At 41.8% G+C, this 17868-nt stretch overlaps 1 protein-coding gene across 1 annotated transcript in view; it reads right to left on the bottom strand.

Annotated features, from left to right (window-relative positions):
• LOC121441346 (F-box-like/WD repeat-containing protein TBL1X) overlaps positions 1-17868 on the bottom strand; it is a 99807-nt gene that overhangs the window by 12546 nt on the left and 69393 nt on the right. Inside the window, exons 3-10 of the mRNA XM_041642477.1 lie at positions 16526-16620; positions 12934-13070; positions 11201-11256; positions 7412-7525; positions 5034-5179; positions 1959-2223; positions 576-708; positions 115-256 (exon numbers count right to left, since the gene is read on the bottom strand). Of these exons, the coding sequence (XP_041498411.1) occupies positions 115-256; positions 576-708; positions 1959-2223; positions 5034-5179; positions 7412-7525; positions 11201-11256; positions 12934-12950 (873 nt within the window). The 5' untranslated portion in view covers positions 12951-13070; positions 16526-16620. The remainder of the gene's footprint in view (positions 1-114; positions 257-575; positions 709-1958; positions 2224-5033; positions 5180-7411; positions 7526-11200; positions 11257-12933; positions 13071-16525; positions 16621-17868) is intronic.

The raw sequence follows: 17868 nt of genomic DNA, 5'->3' as shown, positions 1-17868 counted from the left end.
AGCAACCCAGGGTGGGAGCTGAGACAGAACTGTCTGCTTCTTTCTGTTTGCATATGCTTCATCAGGAGGGTAGCTGTGTAATCATTTAATACATGAACTGCAGAAGCTGCTTACGTTCCAGTCCAGTGAGGTGACATCCTTATTACTGGGAACGTCGTGTCCACCTTCGCGTATACAGTGCCTTAGCACGAGCTGTGTGGAGCCCCCGTTGCTGTTCTCATTCAGGTTCCATATCCTTGCAGTGGAGTCTCCAGATCTGCAAAACCAACATGAAGTATTAAGTTCTGGTTCAAATGGGACTAATGTGCTCTGTCTTCTCCACCCCTCTTGCTCAATTTTCATCCTCATCCCCCTCTTCTGCTTACTGACTTGAGATGTGTCTGCCTTGCTCCCCACCCCACAGAGAAACAGCTGAACCACTGGCTTCACCACAGTAGAAGGTGCACAAAACAGCCTGTTCCTCAGTCTGTACACATTAGGAAGATAAGACAAACGTGTGCTTTCCTCAAGGAACTGTGCAAGAAAGCCCTCTCACATCCTCCAGACCAAGGTGCATTCCTGTTCCAAATTCTTACCCAGAAGCAAGTAGGTCACTAACAGGATTCCAGGCACAAATGAACACCTCAGACTCATGGCCTCGAAGGACCGTCGCTTTGCTTGATGGAATTTCAACCTCCCCATCTATTTCCATTGGTTTTGAATGATTATCTGTCAAGCAAACATGAAAACATACATGGCTCACCAACCCACTAAAAAATTGCATCCTTAGACACTACTGTTTTAAAACTACTTTGTTTTTATGTACCAAAATCACAATACATCGAATGACTGCAAAAGTGGACATTTCTGTAGTTTGGTCTACAGTCTGTGTTTCTGTTTAGAGAGTGATATGCTGTGTATTTGTTCCCAAAGTGATCGTGTGCTGGAAACTTGGTGTCCACATGTAGATACAACAGCAGGTGGTGTCTAGTGGAAAGTCACTAGTAGCCATTTCTAGGATGCTCTGACTTCTTTGTCTCCCATGATGCTCTTCTACCTTGTGTTTCTGCCTCCACGTTCACCATGGTCACGGCCATGTATAAGCATTGCCTGTGAGCTGACCCGAGTCTTTTCTCCTTCTAAACGAGTTGCCTCAGATATGTCATTACAGGAACACAAAGCGAACTCGCACTGCTACTCTCAAAAGAATCATGCAAGAAGGCCAATGATTTGGCTCCACCAGACAGAGTACTAGTCCTGGAGGACTGATGGGCCTGAGTGCACTGCTCCAAACCCTTGTTGAAGAAAGAGAACCACTCCTGAATGTTGTCCCTCTGAACATAGCCCGCCACTGTAGCAGCAGAAAGGAGAAGCTACCTTGCAGTAGTAACACAAAAGCAGACCGTGAATCTTGTGGTCTGCACTCCAGGTGCACCAAGCCCAAGGAACGGTGTGCAAATCAGAAACCTCAGTAGGTGGCAGCAGGGGTATGCCTTCAGAAAGCACCATGAACAGCCACCAGAGCTGTGGGTGCACACAGAACATACCTTCTCTGTTGTAAGTTGCCAGTATGCATTAAGACATGTGTTCACCCCTGCTCTGTCCAGGTGCAGGGCTGATGTAGACGTCACCCCACCTGTTCTGACAGTACAATTTATCCCTTAGTATGGGACACCAGTGGGAAGCTGGGATTGAAGGTTACTACAAATGACACACTTTTATGTTGGGTGACTTATAGAAGCTCCCCTTGTAAAGTGGATACTCACAGAGGAGCAATATTTTCTAAAACCAAGGAATATGAATGAAGTTGTAGAAGATGGAGATCTTGTGGACAGATCAGAAGCAAAGATGAGAAAGCAATTTAACAGACTGGCAGTGGTCAGCACTTTAAAGTTTCCTTTAGCTATATACAGATTCACGAGGAAAAACAAAGAAAAACACAACCATGTCTCTTGAAGGTCAGATAACTCTCCACTTACTTATTGCATGGGCTCCATTCTCTTCCCCATTCACGGTGGCTTCTCCATTCTTTGGTGGGTTCTGCTGGGCAGCAGCTGCTGGTGTTGTAGCTGCTGTGGTTGTGGCTGTGGCTGCGGCAGCCGCCGCTGCTGCAGCCGCTGCACTGGCTTGCTGCTGAGCGAGCTTCTCCCGAAAGGCTTGCTGTCTTGTCTGTACCACATCAGGCATCACAGCATCAATCAACGATAGGGACTCAATGGGACGCCCATCAAATACCGTGCCATCCTAGGAAAGCAAGACAAGGGCTACCCATCAGCTACCATGGACCAGAGAAGTTGGCATGAACTAGGAATAGGTGCAAATAATTTTTGTGGTGGGACAGGGTTCGAGAGCAAAGAGGAACAGGGAAGAGGATGAGGAGGACTATTCATGGACAGTTAGCAGTGAAGATCATCCTTAGTGGAGATTTGATAGATGTCAAGCCAAATTTTGGCATTAAGGACATCTGAACAGTATTCCTTTTATCCTATGATAAAACCTACTACCATCAATGACTATTTAACCAGTAGGGTAGGACTACCTACTTGAAGGATATGTCTCAATGTGGGTGAGCCATTTTCAGTCATTGCAACAGTGGGAGCATGGGTTTATCTTGCCACCTAGTGGGCAAAGCATGGCATGCTGCTCACCATCCTAAGGTGCACTGTAAATCCTTCCTCTGAGCACTACTGCCACAGAACCCTGACTGGATGCTCCCACCAGAGTGAGCATCTCTCAATGGCCACCATTAACAATGAAGGAGCAATGAGCCCAATATGAAGATAACTAACTGTACTACTCACAATAGGCTTCCTAGTCCATTTGATTTAATAAGCACTGGATGTGCTCGACAATGACTCTCTCGTCTCTGCATAGAGATGAAATAGCACCACGATACACCAGACAACAGATTCACTTGATCCTAATGCATACGTTTTACTGTACTTTGTGTAGTTCCTACCATTACACAAACATTTCCACACATCCTTAAAAACACAGAAGTTCCTCCCTCAGGAAACATTCCAGGTATTTGAATCAGGAATCTCCACATAACTCCAGGCTGTCTGCTGGATGAGAAACCATGTTCCCATATGCTCTGAACTTCAATTATCCCAGAAACGGAGAGGCACAAATTTTGGTTGAATACCATCTAAACAACACATCGCCCCTGGTGGGTTTTTTGGTTTGCTTTTGTTTTTAAATTATAATACAATGTGAAAAATAAGGAAAATAATACAACATGGTATAATATCACCCATCAGTCTCTTAGCCCTGGATTCTGGCCATTAAGTGGCCCAGGCTGATCAGTCTTGATCCGTCCATATTACTTTCCTCTTTCATGGACAGCCTCAGCAAACAAGTGACTGGGGAGATGTCTCAGTCGGTGAGAGAACTAACTGCTCTTCTAGATGTCCTGGGTTCAGGTCCCAGCACCCACATGGTAGCTCACAAGTATCTGTAATGTCCATTTCAGGCAACCCCATGCCCCTTCTGGCTGTTGCAGACACCAGAAACCCACTGTGGTATACAGACATGGATATAGGCAAAACACACATACACATAAAACACAAATTAACTGATGAATTTAAAAAAGAGGTCACTGTCAATACTGCCACATTTAAAACATATTCTTGGGTTTTTTTTTAATGCCTGGAAATGTGACGAAGATTATCTACCCACAGATAAACAAAAACCTCTTGGAAGATGAGAGAAATAGAAATCAGACATTACTTTTGTGTTCTGAAGGACAATTTTTAAAGTTAAAAGAGAATACAGAAAGAAAGCCTGGGCAAGATATTTCTAAGGGTGGACTAAGGGTGGAGAGAAGGAGATAGGTGGTATGTGTTAGAGCAGGTCAATCAAAGTATGTATGAAAAAGTAATAAGGAAACTTGCTCTTTTGTAAGTTAAAATAAAGTATGAGCTGAGGTATCCTACGTGCATAGCTAAAGCTGCTCCAAGAAGCCAAAGTATTTTTAAAAAGCTGCCAAAGGTGTGCTCTTTATAGATTGCTGGTTTGGTAGGCCCTAAAAACCAAAATAATACAGGCTATTTATTGCTACTGCTGTCCATTTCCCACCAGAACTAGTTACTGGTCTTTAAGAAGCAAGACACAAATCAAGCGGGAACTGAGATGGATAGGGTATCTTTCAGAGGGCTAGAAGGTACTATGAAAACTTCAGAGAAAGAATTGCTACTCAGCTATGAACCCCACACGCTTTATACCACCAACCTGCCAGGCAAGATGTGTCCACTGTTACAACAGTGGCCCGACTGTTATAAGGGTAGTTAACTGTTTTCTGATTGGATTTGAGACCTGCTTCACAAGTCAGAATTCGTATCTGCTACTGTAAACCTGGCCAAAAGCCTGTGGCTGGAGAAGGTACTGTTATGCTTTTGCTAAATGGACATGATGTGCTTATCAAATTCTAAATATTTATGTTTAAGATCATAGATTAGTGCTGTTCTTAGCTTTGCAGTGGGTAATACTCACTATAGAAACTTGTACTGGTAAAAGTGCTGAAAATAAATGATCACTGAATGTGCAGCTCTAAATCAGACATCTATATCACTTACTCCAAGGCTCAGTCAGGGAACATCAAAGAAGGATGGTGACAGCGAGAAAATGTAAGAACAGGAGAAATGGGTAGAGTGTCAAGAAAAATTGCTGGTCAAATTTCCCTTTGGTTATGTCCCCTGTCAGTTTCACACAAAATACAGACTCTTCATGAGTATTCAGTGAGCTCTCTTTGGCCAGTGTGCCCTGGAAAATCAGAAAGAGAGCTTGCCTGCCCATGCATATGCTGGGCCAAAGTACATAAAAGAATGAATTGATTGTTTTCATTAGTCAACACCTTGTGATTCTGCAAACCTACACAAGGGGGCACCCAAATCTTGCTGATGGTGCAGTGGCCTGTCTGTAGCCTCCACTTTTTCCCAGGTACCTTAGAATGCATGCCATACCCATGTAGTAGAACCACACATTCTCCAGAGATCTGCTGGGGGGTGGGGGTGGGGGGTCCTGGAACTCTGCCACATTCTCAGGAATGAACATACCTCATTGATACTGATCTCCGCCTCCACATACTGCAGTCCCTTCTGAAGAATGGAGATGAGGGCAGCCGGCGGCACTAGTGTCCCATTGATGTTGGACTGGCTAATGTGGCTTTCGATCCCAAACGTGAAGGCGGAGTGGGAAAATCCTGCAGTTAGAGGGAAGCAGAGGTAAGTGAGAGTAAAGTAGGGAGAGGGGTGTGGGCTGGAGATGTGAACATGGAACTGTGTGCACTAAGGGGCTGCAGAATGGAAGCTCAGCTTCTGAATGAGGGTTGAGCAGGCAGGGGGAATAGGAAACGCAGGAGAAAGGAAGAATGGTGCTGATGTGTGAGTAAAACTAGCCTTTGATGGCAAAGCTTGGCTATTACATGGGTGTTGGGGAAAGGAACACAGATCCACACCCTTGCAAAGCAAGCACTTTACCTACTGGACCATCTCTTCAGCCCTTAAATGTACTCTGACTTGCATTTTCAACTTAAGATAGGTTTAAGGGAAATTAACTATATAACTATATAACTGTGATGTGTACCCAAAGGCCCATATGCTAAAGGTTAGAGTGACAACCAGTGGCAAAATTGGGTGGTGATGGGGCCTTTAAGAAGTGGGAGAAATCAGGTCATCAGGTGTGACATTTAAAGGGGGCACTAGTGACTCCCCTATCCTTCCCATTTTTTTCTCTTTGCTTCCTGGTCATCATGAGGTAAGCTACTTTGCCATGCCATATACTCCCATTTAGATGTTCTCCCACAAACAGTCCTAAAAGCACCCGAAAAAAAGCCAAAATGGACTAAGGCTTCTGAAGACAGAGAAACCACTTCCCCTTTAATTTGCTTTGCTTGAGGTATAGAAGAAATCTAACTACACATGTAACTCTGGAAGGTGGGAACACAATATATCTCGAGTGTGACCATTTGAAAATAGGTTCATTGTGGGTATAATTTATTAAACACAAGTGTGCTGAGATCCTAGAGTAGTGGTTCTCAACCTTGCTAATGCTGTGACCCTTTAATACAGTTCCGCACTGGGCGGTGGTGGCGTACTCCTTTAATCCCAGGATTTGGAGGCAGAGGCAGGCAGAACTCTGTGAGTTCAAGGCCAGCCTGGTCTACAAGAGCTAGTTCCAGGACAGCTAAGATTGTTACACGGAAAAAACAAAATAAATAAAAAACAAATAGAAATATAGTTCCTAATGCTGTGGTGATCCCCCAACCATAAAATTATTCCATTGGTATTTCATAACTGTAATTTTGCCACTGTTATGAATCATAATGTAAATATCTGTGTTTTCTGATAGTCTTAGGTAGGCGACCACTGTAAAAGGGCTACTTGGGGTCATGACCCACAGCCTGAGAACCAGTGATCTGAACCAATATGACTTTTTCTTTGCAAAAGGAAATGTGGATACATTGAGACATCAGGACCAAGGTAATGCAGCTTTAAACCAGAGGATGCTAAAGATTGCCAACAGGCCGTCAAAGTAAGGAGAGACATGGAACTGACTCCCCACACAGCCCTCAGGAGTCACTTGCCAACAACTTCACCAGGGACTTCTTTTCTCTATTAGGGAAGTGAACATTGGGGGTTACCTACTGGCCCCCAGTGGCTTGTTGCTTAAGCTGCAGGCTAGATATCAGAATGGGTTTCCATTAGTATTGTTTTGTAGGTCTTAAATATCTTAAAGTTGTTAGAATTAAAAAATAATTTACTTGAGAACTACAGTCTCTCATTACAGAAATCACATTGACCATGACAAAATAGAATTTTGTCCCACATGAGGCTCTCTCTGAGCATATCTGCTGCTACTACCCACATGGCCTATTTTGTCAATAGGAGACTTATGTGTCTAGTCTTTTTATTTTGTTTTGTGAGACTGGGTTTCTTTGTGCATCAGCCCTAACTGTCCTGCAACACAATATGTAGACCAGGTTGGCCTCAAACTTACAGAGATCCACCTGCTCTCCCTACAGAGTGCTGCAATTAAAGGCATGCACCACTACCACTTGGCCTAGTCTTCTAACTATATACCATGAAGCAACATTTTGACCATGTCTCACTCATTATGTTGACTGGGCTGGCCTTGAACTCAGAGATCCATCTGTCTTTGTTTCCCAAGTGAGAGGATTAAAGGCACATTTGTCATCAGGCCTGGCTCAACTGCTCTTGATAGTAACTTCAATTTGATTTACCTCTATCATGAGGAGAAAGATCATTCTCCCACATTCCAATCCAGTAATGAAGTGCCCCCCAAACCACTCTTTCATCCCTAATACTCTTACAAAGGGGGTCCTTAGTTATTTTTGATGATCCTATAGCCTGGTTTGCACTGGTGGTTAACCATTCTGCCCAATGAACTTCCTTCAGAAAAAACAAGCTATTACCTGATTCCTGGAGGTAGCGATATACCAGAAAGTTCACCTCGTCGCTGGTAATGCTCATCTTAGCCTCACCTTGCGGCGATGAGGTCTTCGTCTCTATCAAGTGGGAGCCACCCTCTGTTAGAGAAACACCAGAAATACTGTTTTGAATATACTGTGTGTATTTATCTTCTGAATATATGTATGTGTGTGTTTGTGTGTTGGGGAGTGCTACAGATAGGTCCAGGGCCTTGAGTATGTTAGGCAAATGCTCTACTACTGAACTACACCCCTATGATTTTTAAATAATGTTCATACTTTTGTATACATGATGGAAATTAATGACTGATTCACATTATATTTTGTAATTGTGTGATTATCTAAAAATTTCATTGTAGCTCAGGGCCTATCCTACCTATAGCCCTGGTTGATCTCCACCAAAACACGTGCACACAGAATAACTACATACAAATATGTTAGACACAGATAACAATACTAAACTGCATTTGTATTTACTATCATATATTAATTACATCACATATATTATAGGTTGACCAAGATAACAATACTAAACTGCATTTGCATTTACTATCATATATTAAAACATCACATACATATTATAGGTTGACCAATTACCATCATATTATAGAATATAAATGTATTCATATGTGCATATATGTGACAGTTGGTTTTAATTGTCAACTTGACACAATCTAAAGTGGCTTGGGAGGAGAGTCTCAATAATAGACTATCTAGATCAGCGTAGCCTATGGCTGTTTGTGAAGGAGTCTCTTTATTGTGTCAATTCATAAGGGAAATCCCAGCTCACTGTGAGTGGTACCCAGGTGGGGTAGGGTCCTGAGTGTAGGAATAAAGAAAAAGCAACCTGAGCACGTGCTCACATTCAAATTCTCTTTGCTCTTCCTGTGGACTAGCTGCTTCAAGTTCTTGTCTTGACTTCTCAGTGTTGGACTGTATCACAAAATTGTAAGCCAAATAAACCCTTTCTCTCTTAAACTGGTAGGTATCTTATCATAGAAATAAAAAATGTAATTAGGAGTGTGTGTGTATTACGTATGTGTGTTAAACATACCCCAGATAAAATGTTTTTCCCCAAAGAGAAAAGTTGGTATAAATTTTAGGTCCGGATAGACTAAGATATAAACCATACTAAGGAAGCCAGATTCAGGGTCAAGAGAGCGCACAATCAGCTGACTTTGTATTTAGTGAAACTGCACGGCATTATAATTAAGAATGTGCTTAGTAATGGAACCCTGCACATATAGAATCGTGACCAGACATGGGCAGATGTGGCTGGGTCAGGCACTAAGCACTTGCCCAAACAGAACACATCTGAGCAGACAGAGTAGTGATGTCAAATCTTCCTTGGGAGAATGATGATGTGGTCCTGGGGAAATAACGCATCACAGTGTCTTCCCCTGAGGTATTTTAAAGGGGTCGGTACCATACACCTAAAAGTTACTCTACCTACAGGGCATGAGCAGCTCCAAGGAAGGTGAATAGGTGTGTGGGACTGAGTAGCTTACACATGGCACCTTGACATCATTTTTGTGTCAGGGCTCCAGGTGAAGAGATGCAGTGCAGGGACCATGAGGGACAGAGAGAATCCTATGAAAATAGACTCTGCTGCATCAGTCTATTAAGAATTGATGAATTAATAAGAAAATGCATTGTATGCATGTATGAAATTGTCAAAGAACTAATGAAAATATATCTTAAAAATGCTTATTTTTCCTTAGGTGATAGTAATGTATTTGTGCAAACACTGCCACAAAAATTTGACCTGAGATTTCTACTTGATGCCTTAGGGGGAAGAAATAGAGACTCAGTAAATACCTATAAATTCAGTGTAACCTCACAAAAATGTAACTTAAGAAAATTAGACAATTCAATAATGTGTACAGGAAAACACTAGGGCCTGAGCAGCCCAGCAGACCCTTGGTGAGGCTGAGTATTATCATAATGATAACAGTCTAAGCTGCAATGACAGGCATACAGTCTCAGGGTTTCTCTACCTCTCACAATGCTGCAAACCTCTGATTTTTTTTATCAACAATTTGTTACGACAAGGTAGTGGAAGTGCAGAGGTCACACGGAGTTATTAGAATGACAGAAAGAAAATAATTTGGAAAATGGGTTTTTACCAAAACAAGTAAACTATAGTTTTCAGTATTTTTCTCCAGGCTAGCTATACATTTGTGGAAGGAAATAAAAACAGGTAATATGGTGCTGGAGAGTTAGTTCAGTGGTTAAGAGTACACACTGCTTGTGCTAGCACCCATGCCAGGCGGCTCACAACTTCCTGTAACTCCAACTCCAGGGAATCCCAACCTCATTTCCCCTTTGTATTTTTAAAGAATACTTATTTTTATTTTAGGTGTATGAGTGTTTCTGCCTGCATACAGGTATGTGTACCAGGTGTATGCAGTATCCAAAGAGGCCAGATGAAGTGTCACAGCCTCTGGAACTACAATTATATACTTGTGAGCAGCCATGTGGATGCTGGGAACAGAATCTGGGTCCTCTGCAAGAGCAACAAGTGCTCTTAACTGCTGGGCTTTCTCTCCAGGCCCCATATACTCTTTTTTTTTTCAATTAAAAATATGCATAGGGTATATTGCATGTCAGTGTCTGCAGAGGACAGAAGGGGGCATCTGATGCCGAGAGACTCAAATTATAGGCAGTTAGGGGCTGCTGAGCCCCATGTCCTCTGTTTATACCACAGAGTTCATAAATTAATGCTGCCCATCTATGCATGGGTATGGGGCCATCCACTGGAGCGTGAACAAATCATCCTTAAATAGAACTGATTATTCCTCATCTAGTAGCGCTATCAATAGCTCCTCAGCTGGGTGGGGGAAGCTTGTGAGTCTCTCTCCTACCCATGCTGGAATGGTGACTGGTTTGATCTTGCACAGGCAACAACTATTGTGAATTTGTGAGTTCAATGGTTGTGTCAAGAAGATACTATTTTGCAGTAGTCCCCCAACCACTGGCACTTACAGTCTTTGCACTTCTTCTTCGGCAACATTCTCTGAGTCTTGGGAATAAGGGCTATATGACAGATATTTCATTATGTTAGCCAGTATTCTTATCTGACAGCTCTGAAAATGTTGCTAAAATTACTCAAAGAGGCCTCGTGAATGAGTCAGGAAAACATACCACAGTCATCACGTAGACTCAGGCCCTGTTTCCTAGTAACAGTTCACATCACTGATTGTCACTCAGGAAAGGAGAGGCTGACAAAGCCCAGCAAAGGAAGCAGCAGTGCAGAAACCCATGCTGGCCATCTGGTATCCGGTCACTTGCAAGTGGAAACCCAGCTCTCCTTTAAGACTTGACTAGTTAGTAGGATGGCACCCACTTCAGCCTGGAGCTCTGATAGGCTCCAGGAAACTTTCTGCAACCCTCCTAGTTATGAACAAAAGAGAACATTTGCTATGTTCATAGATATATGCCCAGCCTCAAACAGAATGGGGAAGACAAGAGTGTTTCATCTGAGTTTATTTTCTCGCCTGAACTAGTTTTCAATAGAGACACCTTCAAGTAGTTGATGTGATGTCTTTGGAGTTGGAATTGTACAGGAAAGGAAATAAAAAAATTCCATTTGTAGTTGAATCCACAACTTATCAATCCCCTCTCCCCCCTTTCCTGTCCTGCAAAACAAAAGAAAAAAGAAAATGGCATTAAGGTTGATGGCATCTATGAACCTCCTGCACTAGAGAGAATTATCAACAGAAATAGTAATTTGGTGTTAAAGATTTCAAGAAATTAAGAGAACATTATACCTACTGTTTTTGTTTGTCTGTCTTCTTTTCAAGACTTTAAGGTTGCAGAAGTTTCTGTTCCTTCACAAAACAGGTCAAGATTTAGTATCCACAGACCGTTAAGTGATTTATTTATTATCAGTTTTCAGGTGTGCTTAACAGAATTTGATAGCTATTAATCGTTGGGAAACAAGACGATTGCGCAAAATCAACAAGCTCTAAATTGCTATGTAATATCTTTAAAAATGGAAACTGGAGACTTCCCTATCCCAGAGAGATGGTGCTGCTGTAAATTCATTACTTGCCACCAGAGGGCAACCTTGTTCTGCAGTGCAGAAGATGGTGCAAAGTGCTCAAATTTTAGCGTGGGTGATACATCTGATATGTCATTATATGGCAAAAATTCTCCTTTCACAGTTTGTCTCATGATACAGAGAACTTTTATGGCCATGACAAACTGTCTGTGTTTCTCAGGGAGGTAAGAAAGTGTCTTGTTCCTGCTATTAGCCTGCTGTTCTTTATGCTAAAAGAACCTGCAGTACAAAGGAACAAGTACTGAGACTCAAACTTAGGGGGGTCCTGTTTCCATGAGGACCCAAGATAGCCAACCAGTGGATGAAAATGGTCTCAAAGTACCCCTTCTAGCAAGGACAGGCTCCAAATGCATTACATGCATGTATGGATACTAAATAACTTTTCATAAGGGTACTTCTCTCTGCTGTATTAGTCTCAGCAGCTCTTACCTCCCTGGCTTCTTTCTCCATAACATCTTTATTCTCTAAGTTAAATCCATGTGCATTCCATAATTGGTAGTATTTCAAGACAAAACTCTTAATTATAGGGAGCTGGCTTTCAGAATTTTCTTATGGCCACAAAAGTGAACTAATACAATGATCCTTGAGTCCTCTCTCTTTCCTGTTCTACGGTAGATGTTTCTTTGTACATCAGATTAAAAATGGGATAAGGGGAGGAGATAAAACCAAAAAGGTGGCCATATTCATTTTATAGTTTGATCCCAAACGTGGAAGATTTGCAAACAAGGAAAGGATGGGAAGAAATAGCACAGTGGAATAAAATGCTGTCATTAAAACAATATTTAGGAGAAAATGCCTGTGCTAGTGTTGTGCAGGAAAAAAAAGTAGTAGGTGTGGGTTAGGGAGGTGGCTCAGTGGGGAAAGCAGCACCTGACATATACCTCTGGCCTCTGAAAGAGCCTGCTTGTATCAAGAACAAGCACACTCCCAGTCATGGGTGCACACCTTTATACCCCCACCCCACCCCCACACAAATCGGTCAATCAACAAAAAAAGGAGGTGTGTGCATGGTACTACATTTTGCTTTGCTTTGGGTGTTTATACTCTCATCTTCATTCATAACTAGCTCTAGGGATAGTTACATTAATTTACATCACTGTGTGGTGCTTTTTGTATTTTTCATTTTCTATTACAAACATGAACTGTTTTTATATTTATTAAAATATAATTAAAATCCAGCAAAGATTAAGTACAGGATTGAGAAAGGAGAAGAAGGGAGTCTTCTATTAGAAAAAGAACTCTGCTTTTCACATAAGATTATCCTCACCAAAAGGCATGCCAAGAAAGTTGTATTGTGCCTGGCTGCCTTATTTAAGTTAATTAAAATTTGCCCTCCCAAGATTTTCTTCTAGACCCCATGTACACACCCATGACAGATGCTAATGTTACACAAAAGGCATGCAAGGAGGCAGACCCAGAAGGCAACATTCTTGGACACGTTTACCTGGTAAGAGCAGACATCTGCTAAGGAAGTCCACTTCACACTAGTGGAGGATGTGCACAAGTCAAGCAGCAAGATTTTCTTAAAATCTTCTCTTCTAAACACAGATTTCTGTCCCCCACGACTGGCAAATCAGGAGGCTTGGAAGATACCAACAGACAGACATAAGCCTGTCTGGGAATCAGGCTCAGCTATAATTGTTGAGGCTTGGCCCCAGTGACCTACCTCCTCTACCTAAGCCTCACTTCCCAAAGTGGCCACAACCTCTCAAAACCATACCACTCACTATCTGGGGACCAAGTATTCAAATACACAAACTTGTTGGGGCATTCACATCACAATATCTGAAGAGCCTCTTCTCTCTACCTGCATTCACAGGCAATTACATTTGGTGATTAAGTGTTTACCAGTTTAAATTCCACAGGCAAAAGACTGATAACATTTTTGTGGTTTTGTTTTATTGCTTGTTTGTTTTTTTTTTGAGACAGGGTCCTATTATATACACCAGGTTGTTATATACACAATTTTCCTACCTCAGCTTCCCGAGTCCTCAGATTAAAGGAATATATCACCATACCTGGTTCAAGACTGGTAATACTTTGTGTGGTATTTGTGTGGAGTATGTGTCTAGGCACATATGAGATATAGGGGTGCACATGCACATATGTGCAAATTCAGAAGCCAGACATAGAGAATGGATGTCAATTTCTATTGTTTTCTGCCTTAATTTTTGCCGCTGGGTATCTCACTGAACCTGGAGGTTGCCATTTGGGGTAGACTGGCTGGCCAGTGGGCCTCTGGGAATCTACCAGTCCCTCTCCTGCCTCAGAACTAGGTTTACAAGAGGGCACACAGGACCACCACAAGATTAGGAGACAGAGGAGGAAAGAGGAGGGGCCAGTCTGTGACTTTGGTAGGCCTTGCCTCTTAAATATATACTACCACACTGCTGCCAGCACCTAAACCCTTGGGACACATTCAAACCACTGGAGTCAGTATTTACTGCACCCAATTTCGACTTGGGTGTTATTAGGTCCTTATGCTTACCTGACAGGCACTTTACCATCTGAGCCATCTCCCCAGCCCCAAGACTGATTATATCTGAAATGCAAAATAAAATAAAAAGGCAACAGCAGCAGTGAGCAGGGTTCCTCAATCTCAGTCCTGATAGCAGAAGGCAGCACCTTCTTTGTTGTAAGTTATTCCCATCAAGGGCCTTTGTGGAGCATGTCCCTGACAGTGGAGATTTTAGCTCCAACTCAAAGGGCTACAGCTTAAACAATTGGGAAACCACTGTGTTCTTCTACCTTAAAGTTAGCAACCATTGCCAGAGTCTATATATACAAGCTGATTGACCTTCAGCAAGTTCAAATGGCTTCAACATATCACTTGGCCCATAAAACATAAACCATTAGAAGATGCTTGCTGACCACTATGGACTGAATACAATGGTTTGAGTGTGCCCCCAAGGATTCAGATGCTGGAAGCAGTGTGGTAGTAGACATATAAGAGGCAAGCCCTCTTGAGGTCACAGACTGGTCCCTCCCCTCCTCTGTCTCCTGGTTTTGTGATGTAATCCCCTCTTGCATGCATTCCTACCAGTGAGATATGATGACCATGAGGTTAATACAGCTACAGGGGTCCCTGCATGAGCCAGACCTATACTGTTTTGAACTTTAAGATTCCAGAACTGTGAGCTAAACAAACCTCTCTATTTTAGTAAGTAGCCAGCCTCACATATTTCCTTTTACTAACAAAACACAGACTAAAACAATAACCCCACCCAATCTCTCTTGGTCTTTCCTAGGCAGGTTTTTCCATTTTTACTACAGAAAACAACTGCTTCGGCCCATCCTGCCTAATGATCTTTACAGTGACATCTCTAAGTGGACAAACCTCACAAACACACCCAACTATTTTAACAAGAGGTCCAAGAAAGGACTATGAACAAGGGATGCTGATGACTACATACTCAATCCAACACCTAATCAAAACACTGAGGCAGAATAGTTCCCCTTCCCCATGTTTTCCTTGACTAATCAAAATACAGTCCAAAAGTTCCCAAAACAGGGGGCTGAAGAGGTGGTTCAACAGTTAAGAGGACTGGCTGCTCTGTCAGGACTCAGGTTCTATTCCCAGCACCCCCATGGCGGCTCACGATCTCTAACTCTAGTTCCAGGGGCCCTGATGTCCTCTTCTAGTGGGCTCCAGGAAAAAATATGTTGTACAAACATACATGCAGGCAAAACATCCCCACGCATAATAGATAAATTTTTTAAACTCCAAATATTGATGGACACAACAGTCACTTAAAAAAATTAATAATTCTCCACTATTCCAGATCTGGAAACTATCATATGGTCCAGAAACCCTACCCTGAAATAAATACACCAAAGAAACAAAGCATGTCCATACAAACACTTGCATTCAAGTGTTCAGGACCTCATTTTCTAGAGCAGACAAAAGATGTCCGTCAACTAATAAACAGAAAAGGAAATCCAAAACTGCCTGAAATATCATGTATCTCCTTTTATTAAAAGTTAAACCCATTTTCACTAGTTCTGCTTTAACTTCTGAAAATGACATTGTAATATTTTCCAAAGGTCTATTTAGTGCATGGGTGTGTGTGGTGCACATGTGGATATGCATGAGCATATGTAGGTCAGAGGTCAAGCTCATGTGGAATTACACACACAACTGCCTCATGTGACTCTTACATGAATGGGTTCTGAATCCAGGTCCTTATGCTTGTAAGGGGTCATCTTGTGTTTAAAATTAGGAAAGCTTTGTGGGTTTTTTAAGTGAATCAGTTACTTTAAAAGGTATTAAAAAGGAAGCTGAACATATAAAATATGGAAATAAAACTCTAAAATAAAAGGAACAATCATTTATTTATTTGTTTGTTTACTTGCTTATTTCACTACAGTGCTAGGGATGAAACCCAGGGCTTCATGCATGGTAAGGAAATGTTCTACAGTTGAAGTGCATGCTAACTCCAAGGTAAAAACTTTACAACATCAGTTTTGTTTTGGATGTGCATTTAACTTGATCAGTTGGTGCGCACACCACTGCCTGCTCTCGGATAAATTCTGGTCTGACTAGATTTATGCAGAGTAATCTGTATGACTTACTACAAAATTTCAAAGTCAGCCAGCAAGTCAATCTGTAGACAGATAGAAATCATATTCACAAACTAATGAAGCAGAACATTCACATGTGGGATCCAAATAAAAGCTATACTCCTGTGCCCCATCCCAATAAAAGTTGCAGCTTACATGTAGCTATTGTATGATATTACAAGAAAGACTGATTATTGAAGGTGTTGTCTCCTTATAGTGACACTTGGAGAAGCTTATTTTAACTCAGCCAAGATCAAAAACTTTTAGACAGTCATAAAAGGTGAAAAGTAACCATGGAAACCATAGTAGGTTACTGATATTCCTTCCTTCCTTCTATCCTTCCCTCCCCCCCCTCCTTCAATTTCAGCAGAAAGACCTGCAACTTCTTCCTAAAATATAATTTGAAATCAAGTACCGAGCTTTGCAGAATGGATGGCAGGCACAAAACAGAGGGACCCCATGAAGGAGGGTCTTACCGTCACAGTGAGTGCATATGTAGATCTCTGAAGCAATAGGCCACCCAGCATCCAATCATGGACCTTGAGAGGTACCCACAAAGACCAGGACCACCCTGCAGAGAAACAGAAATACTTGAGAAAAAACTGTCATAAAAATCCATGAATCCATGCCCTTCTCATTCCTATTGTCCCTTTACGGATCCTTCTCATCCTAAGTCAAATTTTACATTTTATTCATTCACTTTTGTCTTCAACTTTTATATTAAGACACAGGTTCTAAATTTATAGAATACAAAATGGAATAGGGATTAAAATAGCTGGTCAGAAATTATTATACATGTAGCAATTCTGACATGATAAAAATCACTACTAGCACAGATTCTGCTGGTGCTGCTTTCTTTCACTTAATAATAATGTCCTAGGAAGCACCTTAGTTTTATGACAGTAGTTTATGCAACGTGTGCACACCCTCAGGTAAAGACATGCATAACATTTAGGGTAAGTCTAGCATGTTTGTTGGTGCATCGGCATGCCTACTCATATTGTATCTTTGGCTCCTCTAAAAGCAAAGGCACTATCAACTAATAAATGTCTTTATTCTTTTGTTTCCCTTGGTGCTAGGGGTTAAACCTAGAGCCTTTCAGGAGTCAGGCAAGAGTTCAATCATACCCCAGCTCCATTTCAACCTTTCGAGTGATGTTTTTTACACACTGCCATTTCAAAGGGCTCTGCCTGAATTTACTTCTCTATTTTTACCTACTTGTTTACTAATTTACTGAGTACCTATCTGTGTGTGCACTTGAGGCCCCCAGAAGACAACTTTCCAAAGTCAGGTCTCTCCTTCCACCATGTGTATCCCTGGTATCCAACTGAGGCTAGTTAACAAGCTTGCTGCTGGGTACATTAACCCTCTGAGCCATTTTGCAGGACCCTGAAGTAATTCCAAAGAATCTAGGCTCCTAGTTCATGAAAACATCATACTGTACATCATACCAACATTTTCTTTAAGGGGCTGGAAAGAGGGCTCAGTGGTGAGGAACACTGGTTGCTTCTGCAGAAGACCCAGATACAATCCCCAAATTCCATATGGTGAGCTGGCTCATAACTGTAACTCCTGTTCCAAGAGATCCAATACTCTCTGGCCTCTATAAGCATGACACATGAATGTGGTACACATACATACATACATGCAGAAATTCACACATACACATAAAATTTTTTAAAAACTTATTTATTTGTTATTTTTCAGTAACTAGGAACACAAATCAGCTAACCAATAATTGCCTGACAAGATGTACTCCTAGCCTTGTAAAATTTCTTTAGTTATAAATGAACCCAGCTCCTGGAGTTCAAACTATCCA

The sequence above is a fragment of the Microtus oregoni genome, unplaced genomic scaffold, assembly GCF_018167655.1.
Source record: "Microtus oregoni isolate MIOR12 unplaced genomic scaffold, Mior012 000074F_ref0000038, whole genome shotgun sequence".
Taxonomy (NCBI): Eukaryota; Metazoa; Chordata; class Mammalia; order Rodentia; family Cricetidae; genus Microtus; species Microtus oregoni.
This window is presented reverse-complemented; position numbering and strand designations above follow the sequence as displayed.